This window comes from Protopterus annectens, chromosome 7.part0 (assembly GCF_019279795.1).
Source record: "Protopterus annectens isolate FY-2018-M chromosome 7.part0, PAN1.0, whole genome shotgun sequence".
In the NCBI taxonomy this organism is placed as follows: domain Eukaryota; kingdom Metazoa; phylum Chordata; order Ceratodontiformes; family Protopteridae; genus Protopterus; species Protopterus annectens.
The window spans coordinates 1,739,754,860-1,739,778,378 of NC_056739.1; the positions used below are offsets into that span (position 1 = coordinate 1,739,754,860).

The window sequence follows — 23,519 nt, forward strand, 5'->3', positions numbered from 1 at the left end:
AATCAGAGGAGGTTAAAAACGATTGGGAAGAGAGACTGGATAAGCAATTCACAAAGAAACAATGGAGCAATATATGTATGTCTCCCAAATATGCAACAAAATCTAGAAGATTTAGGATCTTTGCTTGGAAATGTTTACATAAGTATTTTTATACCTCAAGCAGACTCCAGAGAATTTTTCCTCAGGGAGACAGAAAATGTTGGAAGTGTGATGGGGAAGAAAGAGGTAATTGGGAATGAACATATTTTCTGGGAGTGTAATGAGTTGGCAGACTTTAAAGATTCCCTGCAGACTACTCTATCAGAGATACTCGGTGAGCAAATTGGTGTATCTAGGGAAATGATTGAACTATGATACAGAATTGGAATTGCCTAGACATAGTAAGGCCTTGCTGAAACTAATTATGGTGGCTGCGAAAAAAGCAATTACTAGAAAATGAAAATCAAAGTGTAAACCAACTGTACTAGAAGTAGTGAATATAGTAACAGAGATAAACAAATGGAACTGGGATCTTTAGAAAAGCATAGGAGCAAATTATATAAAAAAATGGTAATTGTGGCAGCAATAGATATATGGGGGAGGAATGAGGTTTAAAGGAAGACAGGATTTGAATGACAATAATTGGGTAGATTATAAGTGATGTATAATGTTTACAACTAAAATTGTCAGTACGGTTTGTGATATATAATGCCTGAAACTAAGATTATGTCAACATGGTTTGTTTTCATTTATATAAATATGTGATGGAGTATATCATAAGTGATAATTTAATAAAAATGTTCCTTGTTTAAAAAGTAGATTAGTGATCAGCAGTATGGTTTCATGCCAGTAAAGAGCACTACAGATGCGATGTTTGCTCTGAGAGTGTTGATGGAGAAGTACAGAGAAGGTCAGAAGGAGTTGCATTGTGTCTTTGTGGACTTAGAGAAAGCATACGGCAGGATGCCTAGAGAGGAGTTGTGGTATTGCATGAGGAAGTAGGGAGTGTCAGAGAAGTATGTAAGAGTGGTACAGGATATGTACAAGGGCAGTGTGACAGAGGTGAGGTCTGCGGTGGGAGTGACGGATGCGTTTAAGGTGGAGGTGGGATTACATCAAGGATCAGCTCTGAACCCTTTCTTATTTGCAATGGTGATGGACAGTTTGAAAGACGAGCTCAGATAGGAGTCCCTGTGGACTATGATGTTTGCAGATTACATTGTGATCTGTAGTGAGAGTAGGGAACGGGTGGAGGAGACCCAGGAGAGGTGGAGATATGCTCTAGAGAGAAGAGGAATGAAGGTCAGCAGGACAAAGACAGAATATATGTGTGTGCATGAGAGGGAGGATAGAGGAATGGTGAGGATGCAGGGAGTAGAGGTGGGGAAGGTGGATGAGTTCAGAGTAATGGTGAGTGTGGAAGAGAGGTGAAGAAGAGAGTACAGGCAGGATGGATTGGGTGGAGAAGAGTGTCAGGAGTGATTTGTGACAGACGAGTACCAGTAAGAGTGAAAGGGAAGGTCTAAAAGAGGGTGGTGAGAACAGCTATGTTATATGGGTTGGAGACTAGACTGTGGCATTGACAAAAAGGCAGGAGTCAGAGCTGGATGTGGCAGAGTTAAAGATGTTAAGATTTGCACTGGGTGTGACGAGGGTGGACAAGATTAGGAATAAGTATATTAGAGGGTCAGCCCAGGATGGAAGGTTTGGAGACAAAGCCAGAGAGGCAAGATTACGTTGGTTTGGACATGTGCTGAGGAGAGATGCAGAGTACATTGGGAAAAAGATGCTAAGGATGAAGCTGCCAGGTAACAGGAAAGAGGAAGGCCTAAGATAAGGTTTATGGATGTGGTGAGAGAGGACATGCAGGTGGTTGGGTGTGACAGAGCAAGATGCAGAGGAAAGGAAGAAATGGAAACAGATGATCCGCTGTGGCGACCCCTAATGGGAGCAGCTGAAAGAAGAAGAAGAGTTTAAAAAAGTAGATTTTGCCAACAGGGATGATTGCAGGTAGGGGTAATGAAAATAGGCAAGAGGGAGCTGGAATTTACTGGAGAAAACTTGCAAAGGAACCAAGGTATTGGGAGAAAATAACTAGAGAGGGAAAGGTAATATAGTGGGATGAGGCTAAAATACAGACTGCCTTCCTTACCAGGGAGTGATATCAATATATGCAAACAGAAATGGATAAGGTAATCTTAAGTGAAATACCTGTTCATATAGAGTTTTATTTGAATCTAGAACAGAAGCTGATGATAGAAAAGGGATAATTAATAGGGGATATACATTTTTGCATGCTAACTATAAGAATCAATCAGAGGAGGTTAAAACAGAATGAGGTGAGAGACTAGAAAAGCAACACATAAGAGAACAAGGGAAAGACAAGCGTAAGATTCCCAAGCATGTCACAAAATCCAAATGGTTTAGGATAGTTGTTTGGAAGTGTCTATATAGGTATTTTTAAGTCCAAGCAGACTTCAAAGAATTTTTCCAGAGATAGATATCAAATGTTAGAGGTATGATGGAGAAGGAAGAGGTAAGTGGGAACATATGTTTTGGAAGTGTAATGACTTGGAAGATTTCATAAATTCCCTACAGAGTTCTCTGTCAGAAATATTGGGTTAGCAAATGGCTGTAATTTAGGAAATTATTCTTTTGTGCTGGGACAAAGAATATGAATTGCCTAGACATAGTAACGTCTTACTAAGTTTAATTCTGTTGGTTGACAAAAAAGCAATTACTAGAAAATGGAAATCAAAGTCTAAACCAACTGCATTTGAAGTATTAAATACAATAAAATATAAAAGAACTGCAAGACAGATGTTTAAAAAAGGGAAGGAGCAAATTGTATAGAAATAAATGGAAATTGTGTGAACAATACATGCAGAATAATGTTCAGGAGGAGGAAGAGAAGGTTTAATGTGGGTATTCATCAGTTTATATAATGCTAGGCTGATGACAGAAGAAAATAAAAGAAAAGATGTGTGACATAATCTAAGTGGATGGAAAAACGCTAATATTGTTTGTTTGCTTTTCTGTTAATGTATGCTTGCCTATGTCTTGTGATAATTTATTAAAAGTAATTAAAAAATAAGAAAATACCCTCGTCACTTAATCCAAAGGGGAATACTGCAGCAGCTGTACCATGCAATGTTGGTACTATACCAGCTTATGTTGACAGGGAAGTCTCTCTCGTGTTGGTTTTCTAAATAGCTGGATCTCCTTATGTGGCCTTCATTAACTCACTTTGGTTGTGGTGAATGGTGTGTCTGTGTGTGTATACACACACACATATATATATATATATGCACACACACACACACACACACACACACACACACACACACACACACACACACACACACACACACACACACACACGCATATATATGTATATGGACTCGCTTCAGAATCTCGAAAATTCCGAAACATTGAATGTCATATCATCGAGACCAAATGATCAATGTTTTGGAATATCGAAATTCTGAAATAAATCCCCCCCAAAAAACAACTAGTGACATGATTATGCAAGGGGGCAAGCCCCCCTGCACCCCCCAATTAAATATACCAACTCAGAAATCGTACTACAGTGAGGAAAAGGGAAATCTCCCATTTCGCGCTGTATGCAGATCTCCGTTCAGAATTTTGAAAAACTGAAACTTCGATCATATAAAATTCGAGGTTTCAGTATTTTGACATTCTGAAGGAAACATATATATATATATATATATATATATATATATATATATAGATATAGACATATATATAGATAGATATAGATATATATATATATATATATATATATATATATAAATACACACATACAGACACACAGATGTATATATGTACATACTGACATTGAGAGAGAACAGAATTTGCCATTTTTTTATTAAAGGATAGTGTGTACTTTGTGCCATCATCATGAGTAAAGTACAGTTGTGTACACTTACCATAAATGTAGATGTTCGAGTGTATTCACTGTTGCAGTCATCACATTTGGGTTATCTGCTTGCAGCAGCCCTCAGTCGGCCTGATTAACAAAGTCTTGGGTCCTGCGTCGGTTGCTGTCTCTTCTTCCGTGACGTCAGGTCGTCAGGGGTATAAAATATGCAGCCGACGCCATTACATCAGTTTTTCTTGCCCCAGATGTCAGGTGCCCCCTTAATGGGAAGCAATTAAACATAAAAATATACAAGGATATACCTCCAACAAAAAAGCAAATACACCAAAAAGCTTTTAAGCATAGTAAAGGAAAGTAGAGGTATAGCCAAAAGAAGTCAGGGGGCTGGAGGGAGGGTAACCAGTACTGCAACAGTGAATACACTCGAACATGTACATTTATGGTAAGTGTACACAACTGTACTATGTTCTATGTGTTTCTTTGTTGCAGTCATCACATTTGGGTAGATTCCCAAAGCTAAGGTTGGGAGGAGGAAATTAGATAGCATTAGGCCCTGCAAGACTGCAGTGGCAAAGCCAGCTGTGGATTTAGAGAAAATTGGCAAATGATAATGCTTGATGAAAGTATTTTTTTTTTTATTTATTTTTATTTTACTTATTTTACATTTGTTAACCGGGAAAGTCCGACTGGATACATATCCATTTTCAGCGGAGGCCCGGGGAGAAAAGCTCCACAGTGAATTTAATTTACATTACAAATTGTGGTTACAGAGAAGTCTATAAACATTTAACATCATCAATGACAGGTTATAGTCAAAACTTTTAGTTATGTACTCACCATAACTTTAGATGTTTGGGATCCATCTCGCCTACATTCTGTACTGATGGGCTCGGAGCCGATCCCTCGGCTCCGACTCGGCACGCTATGCTATAGAGCGAGGCCTCTTATTGGCTGAGCTATTTCTTATCCCAGGATGCACCACCACTAATCCCCCAGATCTTGTTTGTCCGCATTCATGCACACATGCACAACTTGTTTATATAACATTGTTAGATGTTTCAAGATGAAACAACAGGATTCGGACCTTCTGATATCCTCTGATCTCCAAGGAAGGGGGAAGGAGGGTGGGTTATTAGGAATGTGGCGAGATGGATCCCAAACATCTAAAGTTATGGTGAGTACATAACTAAAAGATGTTATGTGATCCTATCTCGCCTACATTCTGTACTGATGGGACAGCGTCCTAGCACCTAAATCCCAGGTGGCTCATTGGAAAACACTCCTGAGCACTGTGGAACCAAATGAAGCTCGTCCTCTAGATGCCACATCCAATTTGTAGTGGGAAATAAAAGTGTGCGGGGAAGACCATGTAGCCGCAGCACAAATGTCACTAATGGCAAGCTTAGAATGAAATGCTATCGAAGTAGCCATAGCCCTTGTAGAATGAGCTTTGACAGAGGTGGTAAGCTCTTTGTTAGAATAAAATAAGCTTGAGTAATACAGTCCCTGATCCATTTGGCAATAGTGACCTTTGTGACAGCTTTGCCCAATTTATTGTCTGCAAAGGATACAAACAACTGATCTGTTTTCCTTGTTTGTTTGGTCCTGTCTAAATAAAAATGCAACTGCCTGTGGACATCTAGTGTGTGGAATATGAATTCCGCTTTGTTACAATATTTTGGAAAAAAAACTGGAAGTTCTAACGATTGTTGTAAGCAGAAACTGGAACAAACTTTAGGGACAAAGGAAGGATTTGGCTTGAGAGATACTCTGTCTTTGTGAAAAACCAAGTACGGGGGTTTTACAGACAAAGCTTGAAGCTCTGAAACTCTTCTGGCAGAAGTAATCGCCACCAGAAAAGCAGTCTTCCATGATAGAAATTTTAGATCACATGTAGCTGCCGGTTCAAAGGGGGAGGAAGTTAAGGCGTAACACCACATCGAGATCCCATGGAGGAGCAGGATGAGAAATCGGAGGTCTTAACAGAGCAGCACCTTTCAAGAAGGTCTTACACAATCTGTTGCTCATTAAAGGTGGGTTTATAGATTCGTGAAAATTGGAAATCGCTGCCAATTGAACCTTGATGGTAGAGACTGAAGAGCCTTGATTGAAAAGAGAAGTTAAAAATTTTAGTACTTCTGCCACGGGAATAGAGATGGGATCCAGGCCCGGAGTTGAGCCCAAATAGCAAATCTTTTCCATTTGCTAGAATACAGTTTCTTTGTAGCAGACTTATGGGCCGAAGATAATATGTGTACAACCTCTGGATCCAATGTATGACTCCTGACTATAGTCGGAAGAGGAGGAGCCAAGCCGTCAATTTTAAGGTGTGCAAGGACTGGTGGAATAGTCCCGACTGATGAACCAAAAGGTCTGGGATCTGATCCAGGAACCATGGACCTTCCAGAGCATATTTCCGAAGATAGGGAAACCATACTTGATGAGGCCAGTAAGGAGCAACTAAGATCATTTTGCTCCCCAAGAGAGATGCCTTTTGGATCACCCTGGGAAGGAGAGGAACTGGGGGGAAGGCATAAAGCAAGCCGGTGGGCCAAGGACGGGCTAGTGCATCCATGGGGCTCTTCCCCGGAGCCGGAGTTAGGGAGAAGAATTCTTTGCACTTCGCATTTAGTGGAGTCGCGAAGAGGTCGCAACATGGAACTCCCCATTTGCTGAAAATCTGACTTGCAACTGGCATGTTCAGAGACCATTTGTGAGGAGAGAGGATGGTTCTGCTCAGTCTGTCGGCTATCACATTGGACTTGCCCGGGATATAAGTAGCCACTAGAAACCGTTTGGTTGAGACTGCCCATTCCCAGACTCTCATGGCCTCTCTGCAAAGAGGATAGGATCTGGTCCCTCCCTGTTTGTTCAGGTACCAGACAATTGACATGTTGTCTGAGTGAACGGCAATTACGCCATGAGGGAGATAATCGTGAAGGGCTTGAAGGGACAGAAGTACTGCCCTCATCTCTAGAATGTTGATATGAAGTAGGGTCTCTTCCGGGTGCCATTTGCCTTGGACTGACCTGCCCAGGGAATGCCCCACCCACCCCATTTGGGAGGCGTCCGTGGTCAAAGTGGCCGCAGGAGGAGGTAGAACAAAGGGTCGTCCCTGATCCAAATTGGAGGGCACTAGCCACCAGCGAAGGTCCCATTTGCATGTTTCCGTGATCCATATGAGGTGACTGAGAGGGAGTTCCTGAAAGGACCACTGAGCTGAAAGAAGCCACTGGAGAATTCTCATGTGTAACCTTGCCAAGGGGACTAGAAGAACCGTGGCAGACATGGATCCCAATAGCTGCAGGACCATTCTGGCTGGGGCTTTGGACCTGGGAAGTAAGGCTCGAACTTGAGTCTGTATGGTTTGTATTCTGTCTGTAGGTAGATAGACCCGCATTCGGTTTGAGTCTATCTCTACCCCTATGAATCTTATTCGTTGAGATGGCAGCAACACAGACTTTGGCCAATTGAAAGTGATTCCAAGGGAACTGCCCAGTGATATAGTGGCTTGTAGGCTCCGCAGTAGTAGATGCTTGGAGGTGGCAGTTAGGAGCCAGTCGTCTAGATACGGAAACACCTGGAATCCTAGACTTCTCAGGTGAGCAGTCACGACTGCCAAGCACTTGGTGAACACCCTGGGGGCTGTGGTGAGACCAAAGGGCACGCGGAACTGAAAATGACTGCCTCCTAGGCTGAAGCGCAGATGTCTCCTGGACGCTTGATGTACCATGATATGGTAATAAGCATCCTTGAGATCTATGGAGCACATCCAAACACCTTTCTCCAGCAATGGGAGAATGGTTTGTAGGGTGACCATTCAGAACTTGGACTTTCTGACTGAACGGTTTAGAATGCTGAGGTCCAAAATGGGCCTCAAGTCCCCGGTCTTTTTTGGCACCAAAAAGAATCTTGAGTAAGTCTCTAATCCGATCTGGTCTGCGGGGACCGGTTGGATGACTCCTTTTTGCAGCAGCTTTGAAACTTCTGAGGCTGCAGTATCCCGTTGACTGAGTGGCGGGTCCGGGATTTTTTTGGACTGAGGTGGAGAATGAGAGAAAGGGATGGTGTAACCTCCGGCGATAATTCGAAGCACCCATTGGTCCTGAGTGATACCTTCCCAGGCTTTTAGGTGCTTCGAGAAACGACCCCCGACTGGCTCCGGAGCTGCACAGCCGGGCAATCCCTCAGGGACTGTGAAAGGCTGAAGAGCCACGAAAGGACTCACGGTCTCCAGTGTTGCGAGGGCCTCTGCCGCCTCTGGGACGGCATCTTCCGGAAGAATTTCCCCCTCCCCTGCCTCTGGAAGGGGATCCTCCTGCTGAGAGGGTAAGGCTTCTGAGATCTACGGAACCACATTTTCCCTCCTCTTTAGCCTTGGGATAAGGCCGAAGGGAGTGGAAAATCGTGCCCCGGCAGTCAGAGTCTTACCCTCCTGTTCGCAGCGGGTCAGTGTGTCCTTTACCTTGGGTCCAAACAGGGAGGACCCATCAAAGGGGGCGTCGGCAAAGGAAGACTTAAAGGCCTCCGCGAAATGACACAGGCGGAGCCAGGCTTGTCTCCATAGAGCAATGCCTGTACCCGCCTCTACTCGCCCCTTCGGCCGCATAAGAAATGAGCCTCATGGACGAGTTTGAAATGGACGCCAATGTAGCCAGCTGAGAGCCAACCATCTGGGCCAGCTCGTCAGGCAGGTTACCCAAGAGGGTATCTGATAGTTCTTTAATCAGATCCCTCTGAAATCTAGTAAAGTGCGTAAGGTAGTTCAAGGACCTTAATGTAAAGGCCGCTGAACTTAAGGTGCGCTTTCCGTACCGATCCATGCTCCTAGACTCCTTATTAGGAGGATGGACAGACGTCGAAGCCTCTGCTACATCTTGCTGGGTAGCAGATGCCACCACCAAAGCATCTACAGCCACACCTTTAGTTAGAAACTCTTTTCAGGGGTGCCGAGAGGAACTTATTCGGACGAGCAGGCACCGGTTCCACAGAGTCTGGGTGTTCCCACGCCCGACAGATCAAATCCAAGAGCTCGTCAAAGGGCGGAGACACCCAGGAGGCGGAGGGCTGAGCCCCGAAGGCCTTAAGGAACACCGACTCATCAGCAGAAGGGGTTTGGACTGCCAGCCTCGTTGTTTAAGGGCTTCCAGGATGTCTGCAAAGGAGACATCATCCGAGGACGACTTAGGGGACCCCTCTGCATCATCGAGATCAGTGTCTGATGTAAGAGACTCATCAGGGGAGTCAACGTGCTTCCTCTTGCACGAACTTTTCCTGGGGGGTTCTTCTGAAGAGGCTTCAGAAGGACCTCCAGGAGGGGGGGAAACCCCAGTGGGGGTAACCTCAGGCCCCGGGGCTCCGCTGTCTAAGGACAGGGGACTGCCAAAGACCCAGTCTCGGTATGCAGGGAAGGAGCTGGGGAGACCGTGGAGGTAGCCAAAGATGATTTGGCTAACGCACTCCTCATAGCCCTGAAGGCGGGACCACCAGAATCCTGGGAGGGTCCCACCTCCGTGGCCACGACAGTAGACGGCACTCCCACCGCCGACGCACCAAGAGGGAGACTTGGGACCGAAAACATCAATCCCGAAGCATCCCCCCCAGGGCCGACGGAAGATGTCCGTGTACTGAACTCCGACCCAAGAGCCGGAGTTGGAGTAAAGGTCGGGCCCGACCCTAAAACCTCCACCGGTTCCACCAGCACCGGCTCCAACGGTGCCGAGGCTGTTGGAGGAGGAACCATAGTAGGGAGGTGGACCATCGGCTCCGAAGCCGAATGGGCTGGAGCCGAAACTAGCTTTTGGAACACCGGAGACTGGAAGAGTCTTAGGAGCACCCTGTCGATGTCCGAATCAGACATCTTGGATGATCTGGACGATACCGATCGGGTCCGAACCGATTTCTCCATCGGCTCCAAAGGACTATGGGACCGGCTCCGAATGGATTCTACCACTATCGGCTCCGAGAGAGATCTCAAGGCAATTTCCCTTGGTGCCGATAAGGACTTCGGCTCCGAAGGGGAAGAGTCTGAGCCGGTAACCCTCATCGGCTCCAATATCAGTGGAGCCGATAAAGGTGACCCGCCTCTCGATGCCCCAGTCCTCGGCTCCGAAACCAGAGGGGTCGAGGCTGGAGGCATTGAGGCAGACCGTTCCGCCCTCGGCTCCGAAGTCCGTGGAGCCGATGGAGAAGTCTGCCTAGGTTTTTTGGCAGTCGGTTCCGACTGACTGGTCGGAGCCGACGCTTTCTTCTTTTTTGAAGGAGAGGGAGACGAAGATAAAGCCTCCTCGAAGGATGGCTTGATTAATCCCTTAAGGATTAATTTGCTTTTTCTCTCCTGGAGGACTCTTGATGAGAAGGCGTGACACACGCTACATGATTCTTGTAGGTGCTTGGCGCCTAAACAGTAAACGCACGAGGAGTGGTCGTCCGTAATGGACATCTTAAAACCACACCTCATGCATTTTTTAAACCCGGAGGGTTTATGTTCTTTGGACATGACTAGAGAACAACACAGTTATCTAAGATAACACGAAAAACTAGCTTAGAAGTTCAAAGTATAAAGTTTTTTTTTTTTTTTTTACACAATAACAAAGTGCACAAGAAAAAAACACAGAAAGAGAGGGTCAAGACCCTCTAACTAAAACGGGTACTTGACCCACAAATAAACGCTAGTATAGCAAAAGGGGAAGGCCCCTCTAAAACGGGAAACCTTCCCTTAACAAAAAGAACAACTTTCTCAACCAAAACTCCAAAAACACACACGTATCACAACAATAGCTGTTAAAACAGCTTTTGGGTTGAAAACGAGCAAATTCCTGACAGGAAAAGTCTAAATAAATAGTACTTAGCCCAGCCAAGTTGAGACCACATCTTAGCTTGTAAGCAGCAAACGAGATCTGGGGGATTAGTGGTGGTGCATCCTGGGATAAGAAATAGCTCAGCCAATAAGAGGCCTCGCTCTATAGCATAGCGTGCCAAGTCAGAGCCGAGGGATCGGCTCCGAGCCCATCAGTACAGAATGTAGGCGAGAAAGGATCACATAACATCTGTGATTACATAAAAGTTTGGAAACATTTAACAACATCAGTGACAGGTAATAGTCAAGGTTACATGTAGATAGAAATAATCATTTAGACAAAAAGCTGTCATTGTTGGTAGATGGATTAGGTATACAGAAATAACACGTCTGAGCAGCGTGTAATAAAGAGAATGATTTTCAGATAGAAGGTAAGGATGATAGTTAATTAAAAGGATATAGGTAAGAAGAAACTAATTTAGTGTGGGCAGAAAAGTACATGTCTGAGCAGAGTGTAATAAAGAGAATGCTTTTTGGATAGAAGGTAAGGATGATAGTTAAATGAATGGTGGTAGGTAAGAAGGAAGAAATTTAGTGTGGGCAGAAAAGTAAGTTCTCTTCCTGATGATGGGATAAAAAGAGAAGTAATGGTTGAGGGAATTGTGTGTTATGATGGTGGGGAGAGAAGATATAAGGGTGTAGACCTCTGTGAGCTACGTTTGGGTTACCTTTGTCCTGGTATTAAATAGGTTAGTCAGGGTATAGACATGGTCATGGCTGAGTTAATTTTGCTTATTCTGATTTGTGATTGGGTTAGTCAGGGTTTGGACATGGGCATAGCCAGTCACTGTACATGTACATTTTTAGGGATGTTTTGAATTGGGGCAAGGAGCATGTGGTGGTTAGTATGTGGAAAGTAGGTGGAAAGTATGTACAGAACTCCAGGTAGCAGCTTCTACGATGTCCCTGGTAGGGATGCCTCTGAAAAAGGCTGGAGAGGTAGATGCAGCCCTGGTTGAGTGGGGTCTGATCCCCTGTGGGATAGGTTTTCCACGGTGCTTATAGCAGAAATGAATACAATGGCCTAACCATTTAGAAATGGTTTGCTTTGAAATGGCCTTCCCCTCTGCCCCTGCAACAAATGCCACCAGCAGTTGTTAAGATTTCCTTTGAGGTTTAGTCCTGTCCAAGTAGAATCTAAGTTGCCTGTGCACATCTGAGGAGTGCAGTATTCATTCCCCTTTGTTCTGTGGATTAGGAAAGAAGGCTGGCAAATGAATGGACTGATTAAGAGTCACACTGGATACCACCTTGGGCATGAAGGATGGATTGGTTCCTTGGGACACCCTGTCTGCATGAAAGATGATGAAAGGCTCCACTGCCATAAGGGCCTGTAATTCGGATACCCTTCTTGCTGAAGTGATTGCTAAAAGGAAAGCTGTTTTCCAAGAAAGAACTTTTAAATCTGCAGTAGCAGCTGGCTCAAAAGGAGGAACAGTGAGTTTCTCCAAGACAAAGTTAAGGTCCCAGGCTGGGGTTGGAGCTCTCCTAGGTGGTCTTAAATTTTTGGCCCCTCTAAGGAACTGCTTGAGCAGTGGATGAGAGAAGAGGGGAGGTTCTGTGTTATAATGAACTGAAATGGCTGAGGCATGAATTTTGATGGAGGAAAAAGACAGGCCCTTGTGAAGCATCTCAGTTAAGTATTGCAAATTCTAAGGTAAAATGGGCACTGCTGTGCTCATCCCTTGAGACTGGTTCCAGGCACAGAATCTTTTCCATTTTTCAGCATAAGATTTTCTAGTACTAGGCCTCCTTGCCTCAAAAATGATATCCATCACTGGTTTACTGAGGGATGGTAAAGGAGAGAGTAGGTAATTAGCCAGGCTGCTAGATTCAGTGCTGGAAGCTGAGGGTGCAGAATCTGGTTCTCCTGCTGAGACAACAGGGAAGGAGTCTGAGGCAGGTGCCATGGGGCCAACCATGACACACTGCACAACAGGGGGTACCAGTGTTGACATGGCCAGTCTGGTGCAATCAAAATTGTCCTTGGTTTGTCCTATTTGATCTTCAGTAGTACTTTGGAGAGCAGAGGCAGAGGAGGGAAGGTATAGACTGATAGGTTTTTCCAGCTGAAGGACAGAGCATCCACTTTCCTAGCTTGTTTGTGGGTAATCCTTGTGCAAAATTTGTCCAATTGGTAGTTCTGGGGGAAGGCAAACAGGTCTATATCTGGGCTTCTCCATTTGCTTGTCAACATGTTGAAAATTCTTGGTTCCAGTTTCCACTCATGTGGGTCCATGAGGTTTCTGTTTAGTCCATCTGCCAGTGTATTTAATTTCCCTGGCAGGAATTGAGCTTCTAGATGCACTTGGTAGCTCAAGGCTGTGTTCCACAATGCCATGGCTAGTCTGCAGAGGGGGTAAGAATGAGTACCCCCACTGCTTGTTTATGTACCACATAAAAGTGGTGTTGTCCGTCTTTACCATTAGTTGACATGGAAGAATGTGGTCCTTGAAGGCTGTCAGAGCATTCTGTACAGCTAGCATTTCTTTCTGATTGATATGCATGTGCATTTGACTTGGGTACCATTTGCCCTGAATGCACCTCCCTGCCAGGTGAGCCCACCATGCATAGTCTGATGCATCTGTTGTTAGGGTTTGGGCAGCAGGGGGTAGTGTGAATGGTAGTCCCTTGTTTTGGTGGTAGGCCTCTGCCCACCAAAGGAACACTAGGTGTAGGCAAGGTATGACAGGGATCATAGCTTCTAGATCTTGAGAATGTTGACACCATAGGCTTTTTAGATACCACTGTAGTTTCCTCATATGCAGTCTTGCATATGGAATTAGAAGAATGCAGGAGGCAATGAACCCCAAGGCTTGCAGTATTTGCCTTGCAGATAGCAGGTTTTTGTGGCCACTTGTTTGAAGTAGGCTGTCAAATGAATTTGTTTCTCTGGCGTGAGGAAAGCCATCTGGGAAGTTGTATTCAAGCTTGCTTCCAGGAATATAATTTGTTGACAGGATACCAGGTGTGATTTTTTTTTTGTTTATGGTGTACCCCAGACAAGTTAGCACCCTTTGTACAAAGGCCAGATGATTCAAAAGTATAACCTGGCTTTCTGCCTGAATTAGACAATCGTCCAGATATGGGTATATTTGAATATTTCTTTGCCTGCAAAATGCAATAACTGGACCAAGCACTTTTTGAATACCCTGGGCGCAGTAGACAAGCCAAAGGGCAGTGCAGAGAACTGATAGTGCGTGTAGCCTGCTTTGAAGCATAGGTATCTTCTGCAAGATTCCCTGATTGGGGTGTGCAGGTATGCTTCTTTTAAATTTAGTGTTGCCAACCAGGCATCATTGCCTAGCATAGGAAGCAACTGGTGAAGAGTAAGCATCTTGAATTTTGGAATCACCAAAAAGGTGTTTAGAGTAGACAGGTCCAGGATAGGACGCCATGAATTGTCTTTTCTCAGTACCAGGAAAAGTCTTGAGTGGAAACCTTGTCCCTTTTCCTTTTATGGTACCAACTGAATAGCCCCCCATGCTTAAGAGAGAAAGTACTTGTTTTTGGGCCACTTCCCACTAATTTGGTTGTAGATCTGACCACCTGCTTGGTGTTGGCAACATGTGGAAGTGAAATCTGTATCCCTGGGATACTATATTTAAAACCCATTTGTCCTGGGTAATGAGTTCCCAGTTCTTTGCATGAAGAGCAATATTTCCCTCCAAAGGGGCAGTCAGTTGATAAGTGCTTGGAAGTTTTAAAAGGAAGTCATTGAGACAGTTTACCATAGGGGGGAGTTTTATTACTCCCTGATTTGGCAGTGGAGGCCCCCCAATGCTTAGTCCTGTGCATACCCTGGGACTGCAGCCTGGGAGCTCTGCTGGATTTGGGTTTGGTCTGGAAGAGGCAGAAAAGGACCAATTCTTGGAAGGCCAATGCCTACTAAAATCTTGGAGGTTGTACTTGTAAAAAATCTTTAACAGTTTGCATAGATTTAGCTTTTTCTTCCATCTTTTTAAGAACTTCTTCTGTCTTGTTGCCAAACAGGTAGTCCTGGTTTAGGGGAGCATCCAGTAATTTTTCTTTAACATGATCTGGTAGGGATTGCTCCTTAAGCCAAGCATGCCTTCTAAGTACAGATCCAGTTACAGCAGCCTTGCAAGATGCCTCTAGGGAGTCAAAACCACATTGCAAAGTATGTTTTCCAACTTGTTCAGCTGAATGCAATAAATCCTGTAAATCCTTATTTTCAGCACAATCAGGAATCAACATCATTTTCTGTTTAAGCAATCCAGTAATATGCTGCTGATACTTTAACATATGAAACTGGCAGTTTAAGGCCCTAATGGCCAAAGTTGCAGAAGTGTATACCTTCTTACCCCATCTATCCAGCACCCTGGAGTCTCTATCAGAGGGGGTAGGATTTTTGGCAGTAGTGGCTTTAATGCCCTTGGGCACCTGTGAAATGGTCTCAGGATCCGCAGTAGGATTTTTAAAAAAGAATTTGTGAGAGTCAGGGACCCTGTAATGTCTATCAGGTTTTCTAAGAGCAGGAGGTAAAGAGTCAGGGGCCAAGCTAGATTCTGGAAATGCATCATCAACAATGTCTAGTACAGGAGATATGGCTAAAGGCCTATGCTGGAGCAGGAGTAAGAAATCCCTAAGCCTCTTTTTGGAATCAGAGAAATCCTGACTTTCCCAACGAAAATGCTCCCTGAGAGTATGCAAGGTTTCACCAAAAGAGAAATCTTCTGGGGGGGAAGCAGAGGGAATAGAGTACTCAGCATCAGAATCCTCATAGGTAGATAAGGGTAAATCCTGGTCATCAGAGGAAACAGAAAATTCAGAATCCTGGTCAGAAGTATCATAAACAAACTCAGTCCTAGGTCTCTTAGAGGGTGAAGGCTGGCTTCCCCTGATTAAAGTAATAAGGTCTTCAGCCATTCTTATCATTTGTTTTTTAGGCACAGAGGCCTGACCATGCGGTCTGGGCATCAGTTTTCTAGGCATGGTTTGAGATTTAGACCTTGAAGAAGAAGATGGCGTCAGTTTAATACGCAAGTCAGTAGGCCTGAATACACCCTCAGAGGCAGGTGCCTGCACAGCGGCTCCAGACCCATCCAAGGTAGACTCCAGACACATCCGCAGGTTCCACAGTTGAAGCATCTCGCGGCATACCGGACTCCGAACCGGTCTCAGTAGAGGCCTGCGAATCAGAAGTAGCTGGTATCAGGGGCTGCGAAAGCGCATCACTGAGTACCGGCGAACTGACGACTGGTTAGGAGAAGTGTCGCCGGCAGCTTGGGATCTAGGCGGCCTGTCTCTGTCTTTATCTTTGTGTTTTTTTGGAATGTCGGTAGTCGAATGGCTGACCGAAGACATATCAGGATAATTGAACCGAGCACCAAAATATTTAGAAGCGTAAATATACCGACGACGGATAGTTCATGGTTTAAATAAGGCACAAAACCGACAGAGAGGTACGTCTTGGTCAGGGCCTAGGCAAGGAATACAGTACAAATGAAAATCTTTATGAGGTATTAGCTTTCCACAAGTTATGCAATTATTTATTTTTACTGACATCGTTTAAGAGCAAGAAAAAGTTTCCCCAACGGGGTACTTAGCTTTCAGTTGAAGACTTCAGTTCTAAAACTCGAAAACGAAAATTTCAGGAGTTGGCCGACCGGCACTTGTGAACTGCTTCTGCTTCGGGCACCGCACGGCAAGAAAGACTGATGTAATGGTGTCAGCTGCATGTTTTATACCCCTGATGACCTGACGTCACGGAAGAAGAGAGAGCAACCAACGCAGGACCCAAGACTTTGTTAATCAGGCCGACTGAGGGCTACTGCAAGCAGATAACCCAAATGCGATGACTGCAACAGTGAAATACGAAGAACATGTACAATTTATTTAATACAGTTTCCCTTAGGGACTAGACAAAGGTTAGTGTCTTGTGGTTCGTAATATATGACTAGTAAAAATGCTTAGTCTTGCTGGCTGAACTGAGTAACTTCACTAGTATGGGAGAGACAGTGTAAGACATACTATAAGCAAACAAAATGCAAACAGTCAGAGTGTCTATTTTGTAAGACTCAGTATGTATTTTGTTAGTCTTCAGGATGAGGGGTGTAGGGGACTAAAGATAACGATAACTGACAGCTCATATATAGTTAGAGTTTAAGCCAATACAGGAGATGGAGGAATAGAAATTCTTCATTCCTTTCATATAATTGTCATGTGGATGCACAGAATCATTATGTTGGATTATCTAGGAAGGCTAGGTTGAGTATTTTTTTTTTTTTTTGTTAAGCATTTAGCTTAGTTCTTCAGATTTATACGTGCCGTTCTGGGGACTATTTGGTCACTGAGGGTGTTGGTCTGGTTGGAGCCAGGTGAGGTATGTATGAAAATACAGGCATTTGGTAATATGACCAGATGGAAAGGGATGGATTAACATACATGAATGACTTTTCAGTACATTTGTAAATTTTACCACCCAAATGGCATGCATACTGTATAATGATTCAACTGCATGTTTTGTTTTTAATTATATAATTTATGTTTTTATACTATACAAGGATGCTTATTAACCTATGTGTGTGTATATTATAATGACACAAGAGCCATAATGGCCACAACTGCTACAACAGTCTGGGTTGTTGCTGACAAGACTCTGGTTACCAGTCTAATTTCTCAAATAACATAATTAAATAAATAACAATAAATAAATATAAAAGGAATGATGGATGGTGCTTTGAGGTAGAGTCTTGGAAGAGTCCTAAAAAAAATAATATAAAATATTTTACAGCTTATCAAGTTCTTTTTGTTCAGTGTGATGAATGTGGCAGCGATAAATAAGTAAATGTAAGGAGGACCAGTCCCTCATATTCTGCCACACGGGATATTTAGTGTCTCAAAGTATGCTAAAAAGATTACAGTAAGGGTTGGGAAGGGACACTAAGTCTGTTAGCACCCCCTAATTCTTAACAAGGTGCATTAACTTTTTTAAATCAGCCATGTTAAATTATCACTTAAGACAAATGCACATATACATTAACAGAAAAGAAAACAAACCATATTAACATTTTTGATTATAAACATAATAAATTACATATATAAGTTTTCTTTCTTTATAAAGGTGTATTACCATTAGTTGAAGAGTACACAGTGCTTGAAACACTTTCTGCCATGTATAAATAGCTTTGGAATTAGTTTACCCACAGCAAAGATGGATACATACCAGACTAAGTTTCCTGGTAAGTGCTCGAAAGTGACTCTTCTTAGCCAATGATGAAAAAGCATCAGTCAGTTTTCCTGGGGGGAAAAACACACTCATGATGTACTCACTGTGAAAACACACAACTTCTTATGTCCAAAATACAGAACAGCTAATCATTCTTATTTAACCTTTCTGGAAAAAAAAATAGTCAAACACATTAATATGATATGCCAGTGACAAACTTTGCCTTAATTCTGACAGATATCCTCTTTTTGTGCAAGATTATGTGAAGTTCTGAACCAATGAAATCTTGAGGGACGGAGAGATTACTTCATGACATATGCTTTTTGGTACAAATGCTTTAAGGTGGCCTTCAAACCTTCATTATTCAAGTTTAAAAGGTCTACAAATGGGATGTCAGTGCAGCTTAGAAGCCATTGAGGTAAAGGGGCAATAACTTGAGATTAGAATGAGTACAGCGTTGTTGCTTTAGAAAGAAAAGTCCATGAAATCAGGAGTGGGGAAAGGTCAAGTTTCAGTTGTTATTAATGCAATGGTAGTCATTTATCTACCTAACAGGTTAGTAGACCGAGCATTTCAGCCATGAAGTATGTAAAGCAAAGCAGGTATGTAGAGAATTATGACAGAGTTTCCTGTCATAATCAGCTCTATGTTACTCGCAGTTTTGTATTGTTATGAATGTATTCATTTTGTTTCAAACCACTTTTTAACATTTTCTGAGATATGAGTTAAGGCTGGGGGGGGGGGGTCTGGTGAATGTCAGCTTACTCTTTGTTGATCCATCACAGCGGTCTTATGCCATGTTTTTTATTTATGCCGGTGCCTTCCTTGCATGGGTATTCTTGCCTATTGCAACTGCATTTAACCACTTCTTGGATCACTCTCAAGTTTTAGTCTTGGAAACTTAAAAGGCATTCAAGCCTCTCGTAAGTGGAAACACTTTTTGCAGTTCTTCTATAATTATGATGCCAGTACTGCTACTAGCACATGATTTAATTTATTTAGGTAGCAGTGCATCTAAAATTATTGGTTTACCTTTATAAGCAAAGAAAATGCTTTACTGTTTATATCCTACCTGATTTACCAAATTTCTGTACAAGAACTCAGGGAAATAATCTGCAAGAGACTTCCTTGACAAGAATTTTCTACTATATAACCAATTATTTAAAATACATGGAAACTGTCTCCCAGGTGCAAGAAAAAAAATTATGAACTGAAAAGAATCATGGAAAAGGTTACATCAAATTATCATGAACATACCCATAAATGGATTTAGTTTTTACCTCATATTTAGTTACGGTACTTGAGGAACTAGAGTTATGTTTTAAATACTCTGCTAAATGCTTAATTTGGTTCTTTTATAGGATCATAGTATCACAGTATCATGAGAAGTACAATGCAACTGAGTATTGTGACTGCTTATGACTTACCAGTACCTACCCTAAGATCATGCCCCATTTCTCGAGAAGGGTACACCTGTCAAGCCAGAAGGTGAATGTGTGAATACCTAATACCTGCCCTCCAATCATCCAGTTCCTGTTTGAAGGAAGATAATGTTCCAGAGAGAAAGTCTATTCCAGAGTTAGGGAAAGTGCTACATAATAAACCTATCTCTTCGCAGTGTTTTATTTATTTGATGATGAAGATTTAGAGCTGTGGCTCTGGTATTTTTGGGGATATTCAATTTGTGGAGATACAAGAGATCCAGGACCATTGGGTCCCTAATTACATGGACAGCAAGACACAGATCCTACCTCAGAAGTACATAAGATACCATGTAAAGGGACAGTGCTTCCAGTCTTTTCTGGTAGCTTACTTTTTTATGCGAGTGATCTTCTTAGGTAGGAACCTCTAAAGTCTTTCTTTTTATTTGATATACCTAGTGAGGTACATCCCAAAGGGGGCACTGTATTCAATAATTGGCCTAATAATTGCTGAATATAAGGGGACTGTAGCTCGCCCAGTCAGGATAAAACAGACGAGTCTTCGTGGGTTCTGTTCAAGCAGCTTTATTATGTACAAACACATCAGACTTGAGGCTTAGTAACTTTAACTTGGATAAATTTGTAAACAAAATAGCTATTACACTCATACATGCTCACTCTCTGGTTGCACTCCCAAAATGGCAATGGAGCTAGCACTTGCTTGCTATTTATATGTACATGGTGACCTTGAAACACTTCTTAAAGATACAGCACACACACACTAGTCTACATCCTCCCTCTCTGAGAGATGTCACGCAATACTGATAACACTGACTGACATGGAATTGAAAGAAATAATTATTTGTCATACAGTTGTACAGAACTAAATACATATAGACAATTATGCCCAGGTAGCTGTGTATTTCACACTAGGTCTGGAAATACAACCAAATCATGTGACACAAATGGGACCGTCTCTGCTGAATGTTTAACTTTGGGGGCATCAGGAACATCATCAGGAATAGCAGTAGAAGGTAAGACATGTCCTGCAACAGGAACATTGTCTGGATTGCTATGAGATCTAGAGTCTGTATCACAGGAACAATGCTGCAATATCAATTATGGTGCAGGAAGATGATGTCTGATTTCTCCTGTACTCCACACCCTCAGATTATACAAAGTAGGATCTCAGCTTGGTATATATACTTACTTGACCAATCCAGTCAAAACCTTTTGCCATTTGAATCTTCACTGTCTCTCCTTCTTTCAATGGATGAAGACATTTGCTCAATTTGTCATAATTGGACTTCTGGAAAGAATGCTTTCTGAAAAGTTGAGCCCTAATTGTCCTGCTGTTCTTAGCTTTAGGCCTCAACAAACTGTAACTAATAGGTAATGGATAGAAGTCGCTGAGCAGGCGAGACAAGTACATCATCACGGGGTATGTTTTTGAGATTAAGTAAATTCAAAAAGGCATTGGTATTATCACACTTTGACTTCTCCAGCAATTGCTTTGCACTCTGTACTGCACATTCAACTAGTCCACTTGACTGTAGATACTCTGGACTACTAGTAACATGTACAAAGTCTCATTCTTTTGCAAATTTCTTAAACAACTGACTGGTAAATTGAGTACCATTGTCAAAAATAACTTTATATGGACTACCGTGGACTTAGAAATAACGTTTACATTTCAACTTGGTAATAACAGCAGTGGATATTAGATTAGGTAGAAAATCAATCTCAAACCAGTTTGAATAAGACTCTACCAACACTAAGTAATGCTGATTGTTCCAATCAAATATATCAGTGGCTACTGTTGACCAAGGTAGTTCTGGAACTTGACTTTGCTGAAGTGGTTCTTTTTGCAAATGCGGTTTAGTACTAGTGCATACTGAACAAGAAGAAAGTACTTTATCAATGTCTTTTGCAAGAGAAGGCCAAAATACTAGTCCTCTCACCCTTCTTTTGGTAGATTTGGAACCTGGGTGACAATGATGCAAAATCTGGATATATTCGTGTTGTAAGAAAGCAGGGCAATTTTAGGACCTTTGAAAATAATGTCATCTTCCATCAACATCTCATTTCTGTAAGGAAAATAAGTTTGCACTTCAGGTGATAGACTAGATTGGTTTGATGGTCATCCAACATTAATGTAGTGGTTGAGCTTTTGCAAAATTAGATCAGTCTTTGTATGATCTCTCAGCTCATCAGGTCTCATGGTAGAAAAATTATGCAATTCCATGACATCAAAGTCAAAATTCTCTGCATGAAGCTGTTCCGTTGTATTTCTGGGCAATCTGGATAAGGTATCAGCCAGATAAAAAAGTTTGCCTTTTGTATAGACCATTTTGAAGTTGTACTTTTGCAGTCTGAGCATTATTTTTTGTAATCTTGCTGGGGCTGAATGCATAGGCTTCTTTAAAAGGGTCTATATTTTCATTGAAGTTTCAAAACTTCGAATGTTCTAATATCGACCCCTATTCAGCGAAAGCTGAAAACATCGAACATACAGAGCAGCAAATTTTTTCCTAGGGAAAAAATTCGCTGTTCCAAAACATACACAGCACACAAGCACACCAAACAAACAACAATCCACACACATACACCTAAAATCTTACACCTAACCTTACACTAAACAATACACACACCACTAACTATCCACTTAAATTAACCCAAACCCTATCCATAAGGTCCGTCACTATCGCACACTCACCTCACCCGCGCCCTAACCCTAACTCACCTACCCCGCCCTAACCCTCACGTCCACACAATCGCACACTTACCTGACCCGCGCCCTAACCCTCACTCACCTAACCCTCACATCCACACAATCGCACACATACCTAACCCGCACCCTAACTCGCACTCAATCGCACACTTACCTGAACCCGACCTGTAACTGTCCACCACAGCGCTGAAAATACCAAAGCGACAGAAACGGACAACCAAATTCTTTCCCTAGGAAAAAATTTGGTTTTCTGTTGCTTCAATATTGCTGAATAGGGTGTTAGAACATTCGAAGTTTTGAAACTTTGATGTTCTAATACAGACCCCTTTAAAATACTAACTAGAGGTTGGTGATCAGTATCATTCTGAATAGCTTGACCATAGATATAATCATGAAAATTTAAAAATGCAAATACTATTGCCAAAAGTTCTTTGGCAGTTTGAGCATATTGCGTTTCAGTTTGGGTAAGAGATCTACCTGCATAGGCTACTGGTCTGCCCTCTTGAAGAATAACTGCGCCAAGAACAAACTTTGAAGCATCACAGGAAAGAGTTACTAGTTTACTGACATAGTATCCTAATGTAGGTGGGGTGGCAATTTTCTGCTTAAGGTCCTCAAATGATTTTTGGTGGTGTTCCAGCCAAGATCATATAACATTTTTGAGCATCAGCTCCCTCAAAGGTGCTGTCAAACTCACTGAAGTCTGGTATAAACTTGCCTAAATAGTTGACTATGCCAAGAAAATGTTGAGCTTTAACTTAATCTTGCATAGCTATCAGAACTTTTCTTGCCAGTCTGACCACTGGACTGACCTCTGGGTCCGACTTCATAGAATACACAACGGGAAGTTTGCCTAACTTGTCATTGGAAACATCAGCATAGTCTGAGAAAATAGCTTCAGTAAAATTGGAACTAGGATATATGCTTATATGTTGAACTTTTTTGGTAAAGGATAGCAAATTCATTCTCAAACTATCTTTGAGACCTTATAATGACTGCACAGGTTTTCGTACTGCATAGGATAACAAGATGTAATAGTTCTAGCCAAATAATATGAAAACACTACTGAGCCTTCAGTCTGAATTTCTTCACCTCCATAAGCAACAAGTTTTGCACAACTAGCCACACTGAGTTGTTCATCAGATCTCACTCTAGTAAACGTGTCTTCTGACATAACATTACACTTTGAGCCAGTGTCCACTTTAAGCTCTGTGGATTTGTCATTGATCTGGACAGTACAAAACACTTCACTCTTTGCCAACAAATTTACTGCATCAACCTTTTCACCAATTACTGATACACCATATAGTTCGAAAGTAGAATTACAGCTCTCTATATGATCAACTTGCTTTTTTGAGTGACCCTTCTTTATAACTGTGTGAGGTTTACTTGATTTAAAAAAATTTGAAAATGGTTAAATTTTTTTACACTTGTAG

General features: G+C 42.5%; 1 protein-coding gene across 1 annotated transcript in view; it reads right to left on the bottom strand.

Moving 5' to 3' along the window:
* VPS33B (VPS33B late endosome and lysosome associated) overlaps positions 1-23,519 on the bottom strand; it is a 2,132,768-nt gene that overhangs the window by 503,372 nt on the left and 1,605,877 nt on the right. The window contains exon 20 of the mRNA XM_044078281.1: positions 17,929-18,002. Coding sequence (XP_043934216.1) covers positions 17,929-18,002 — 74 coding nt within the window. The remainder of the gene's footprint in view (positions 1-17,928; positions 18,003-23,519) is intronic.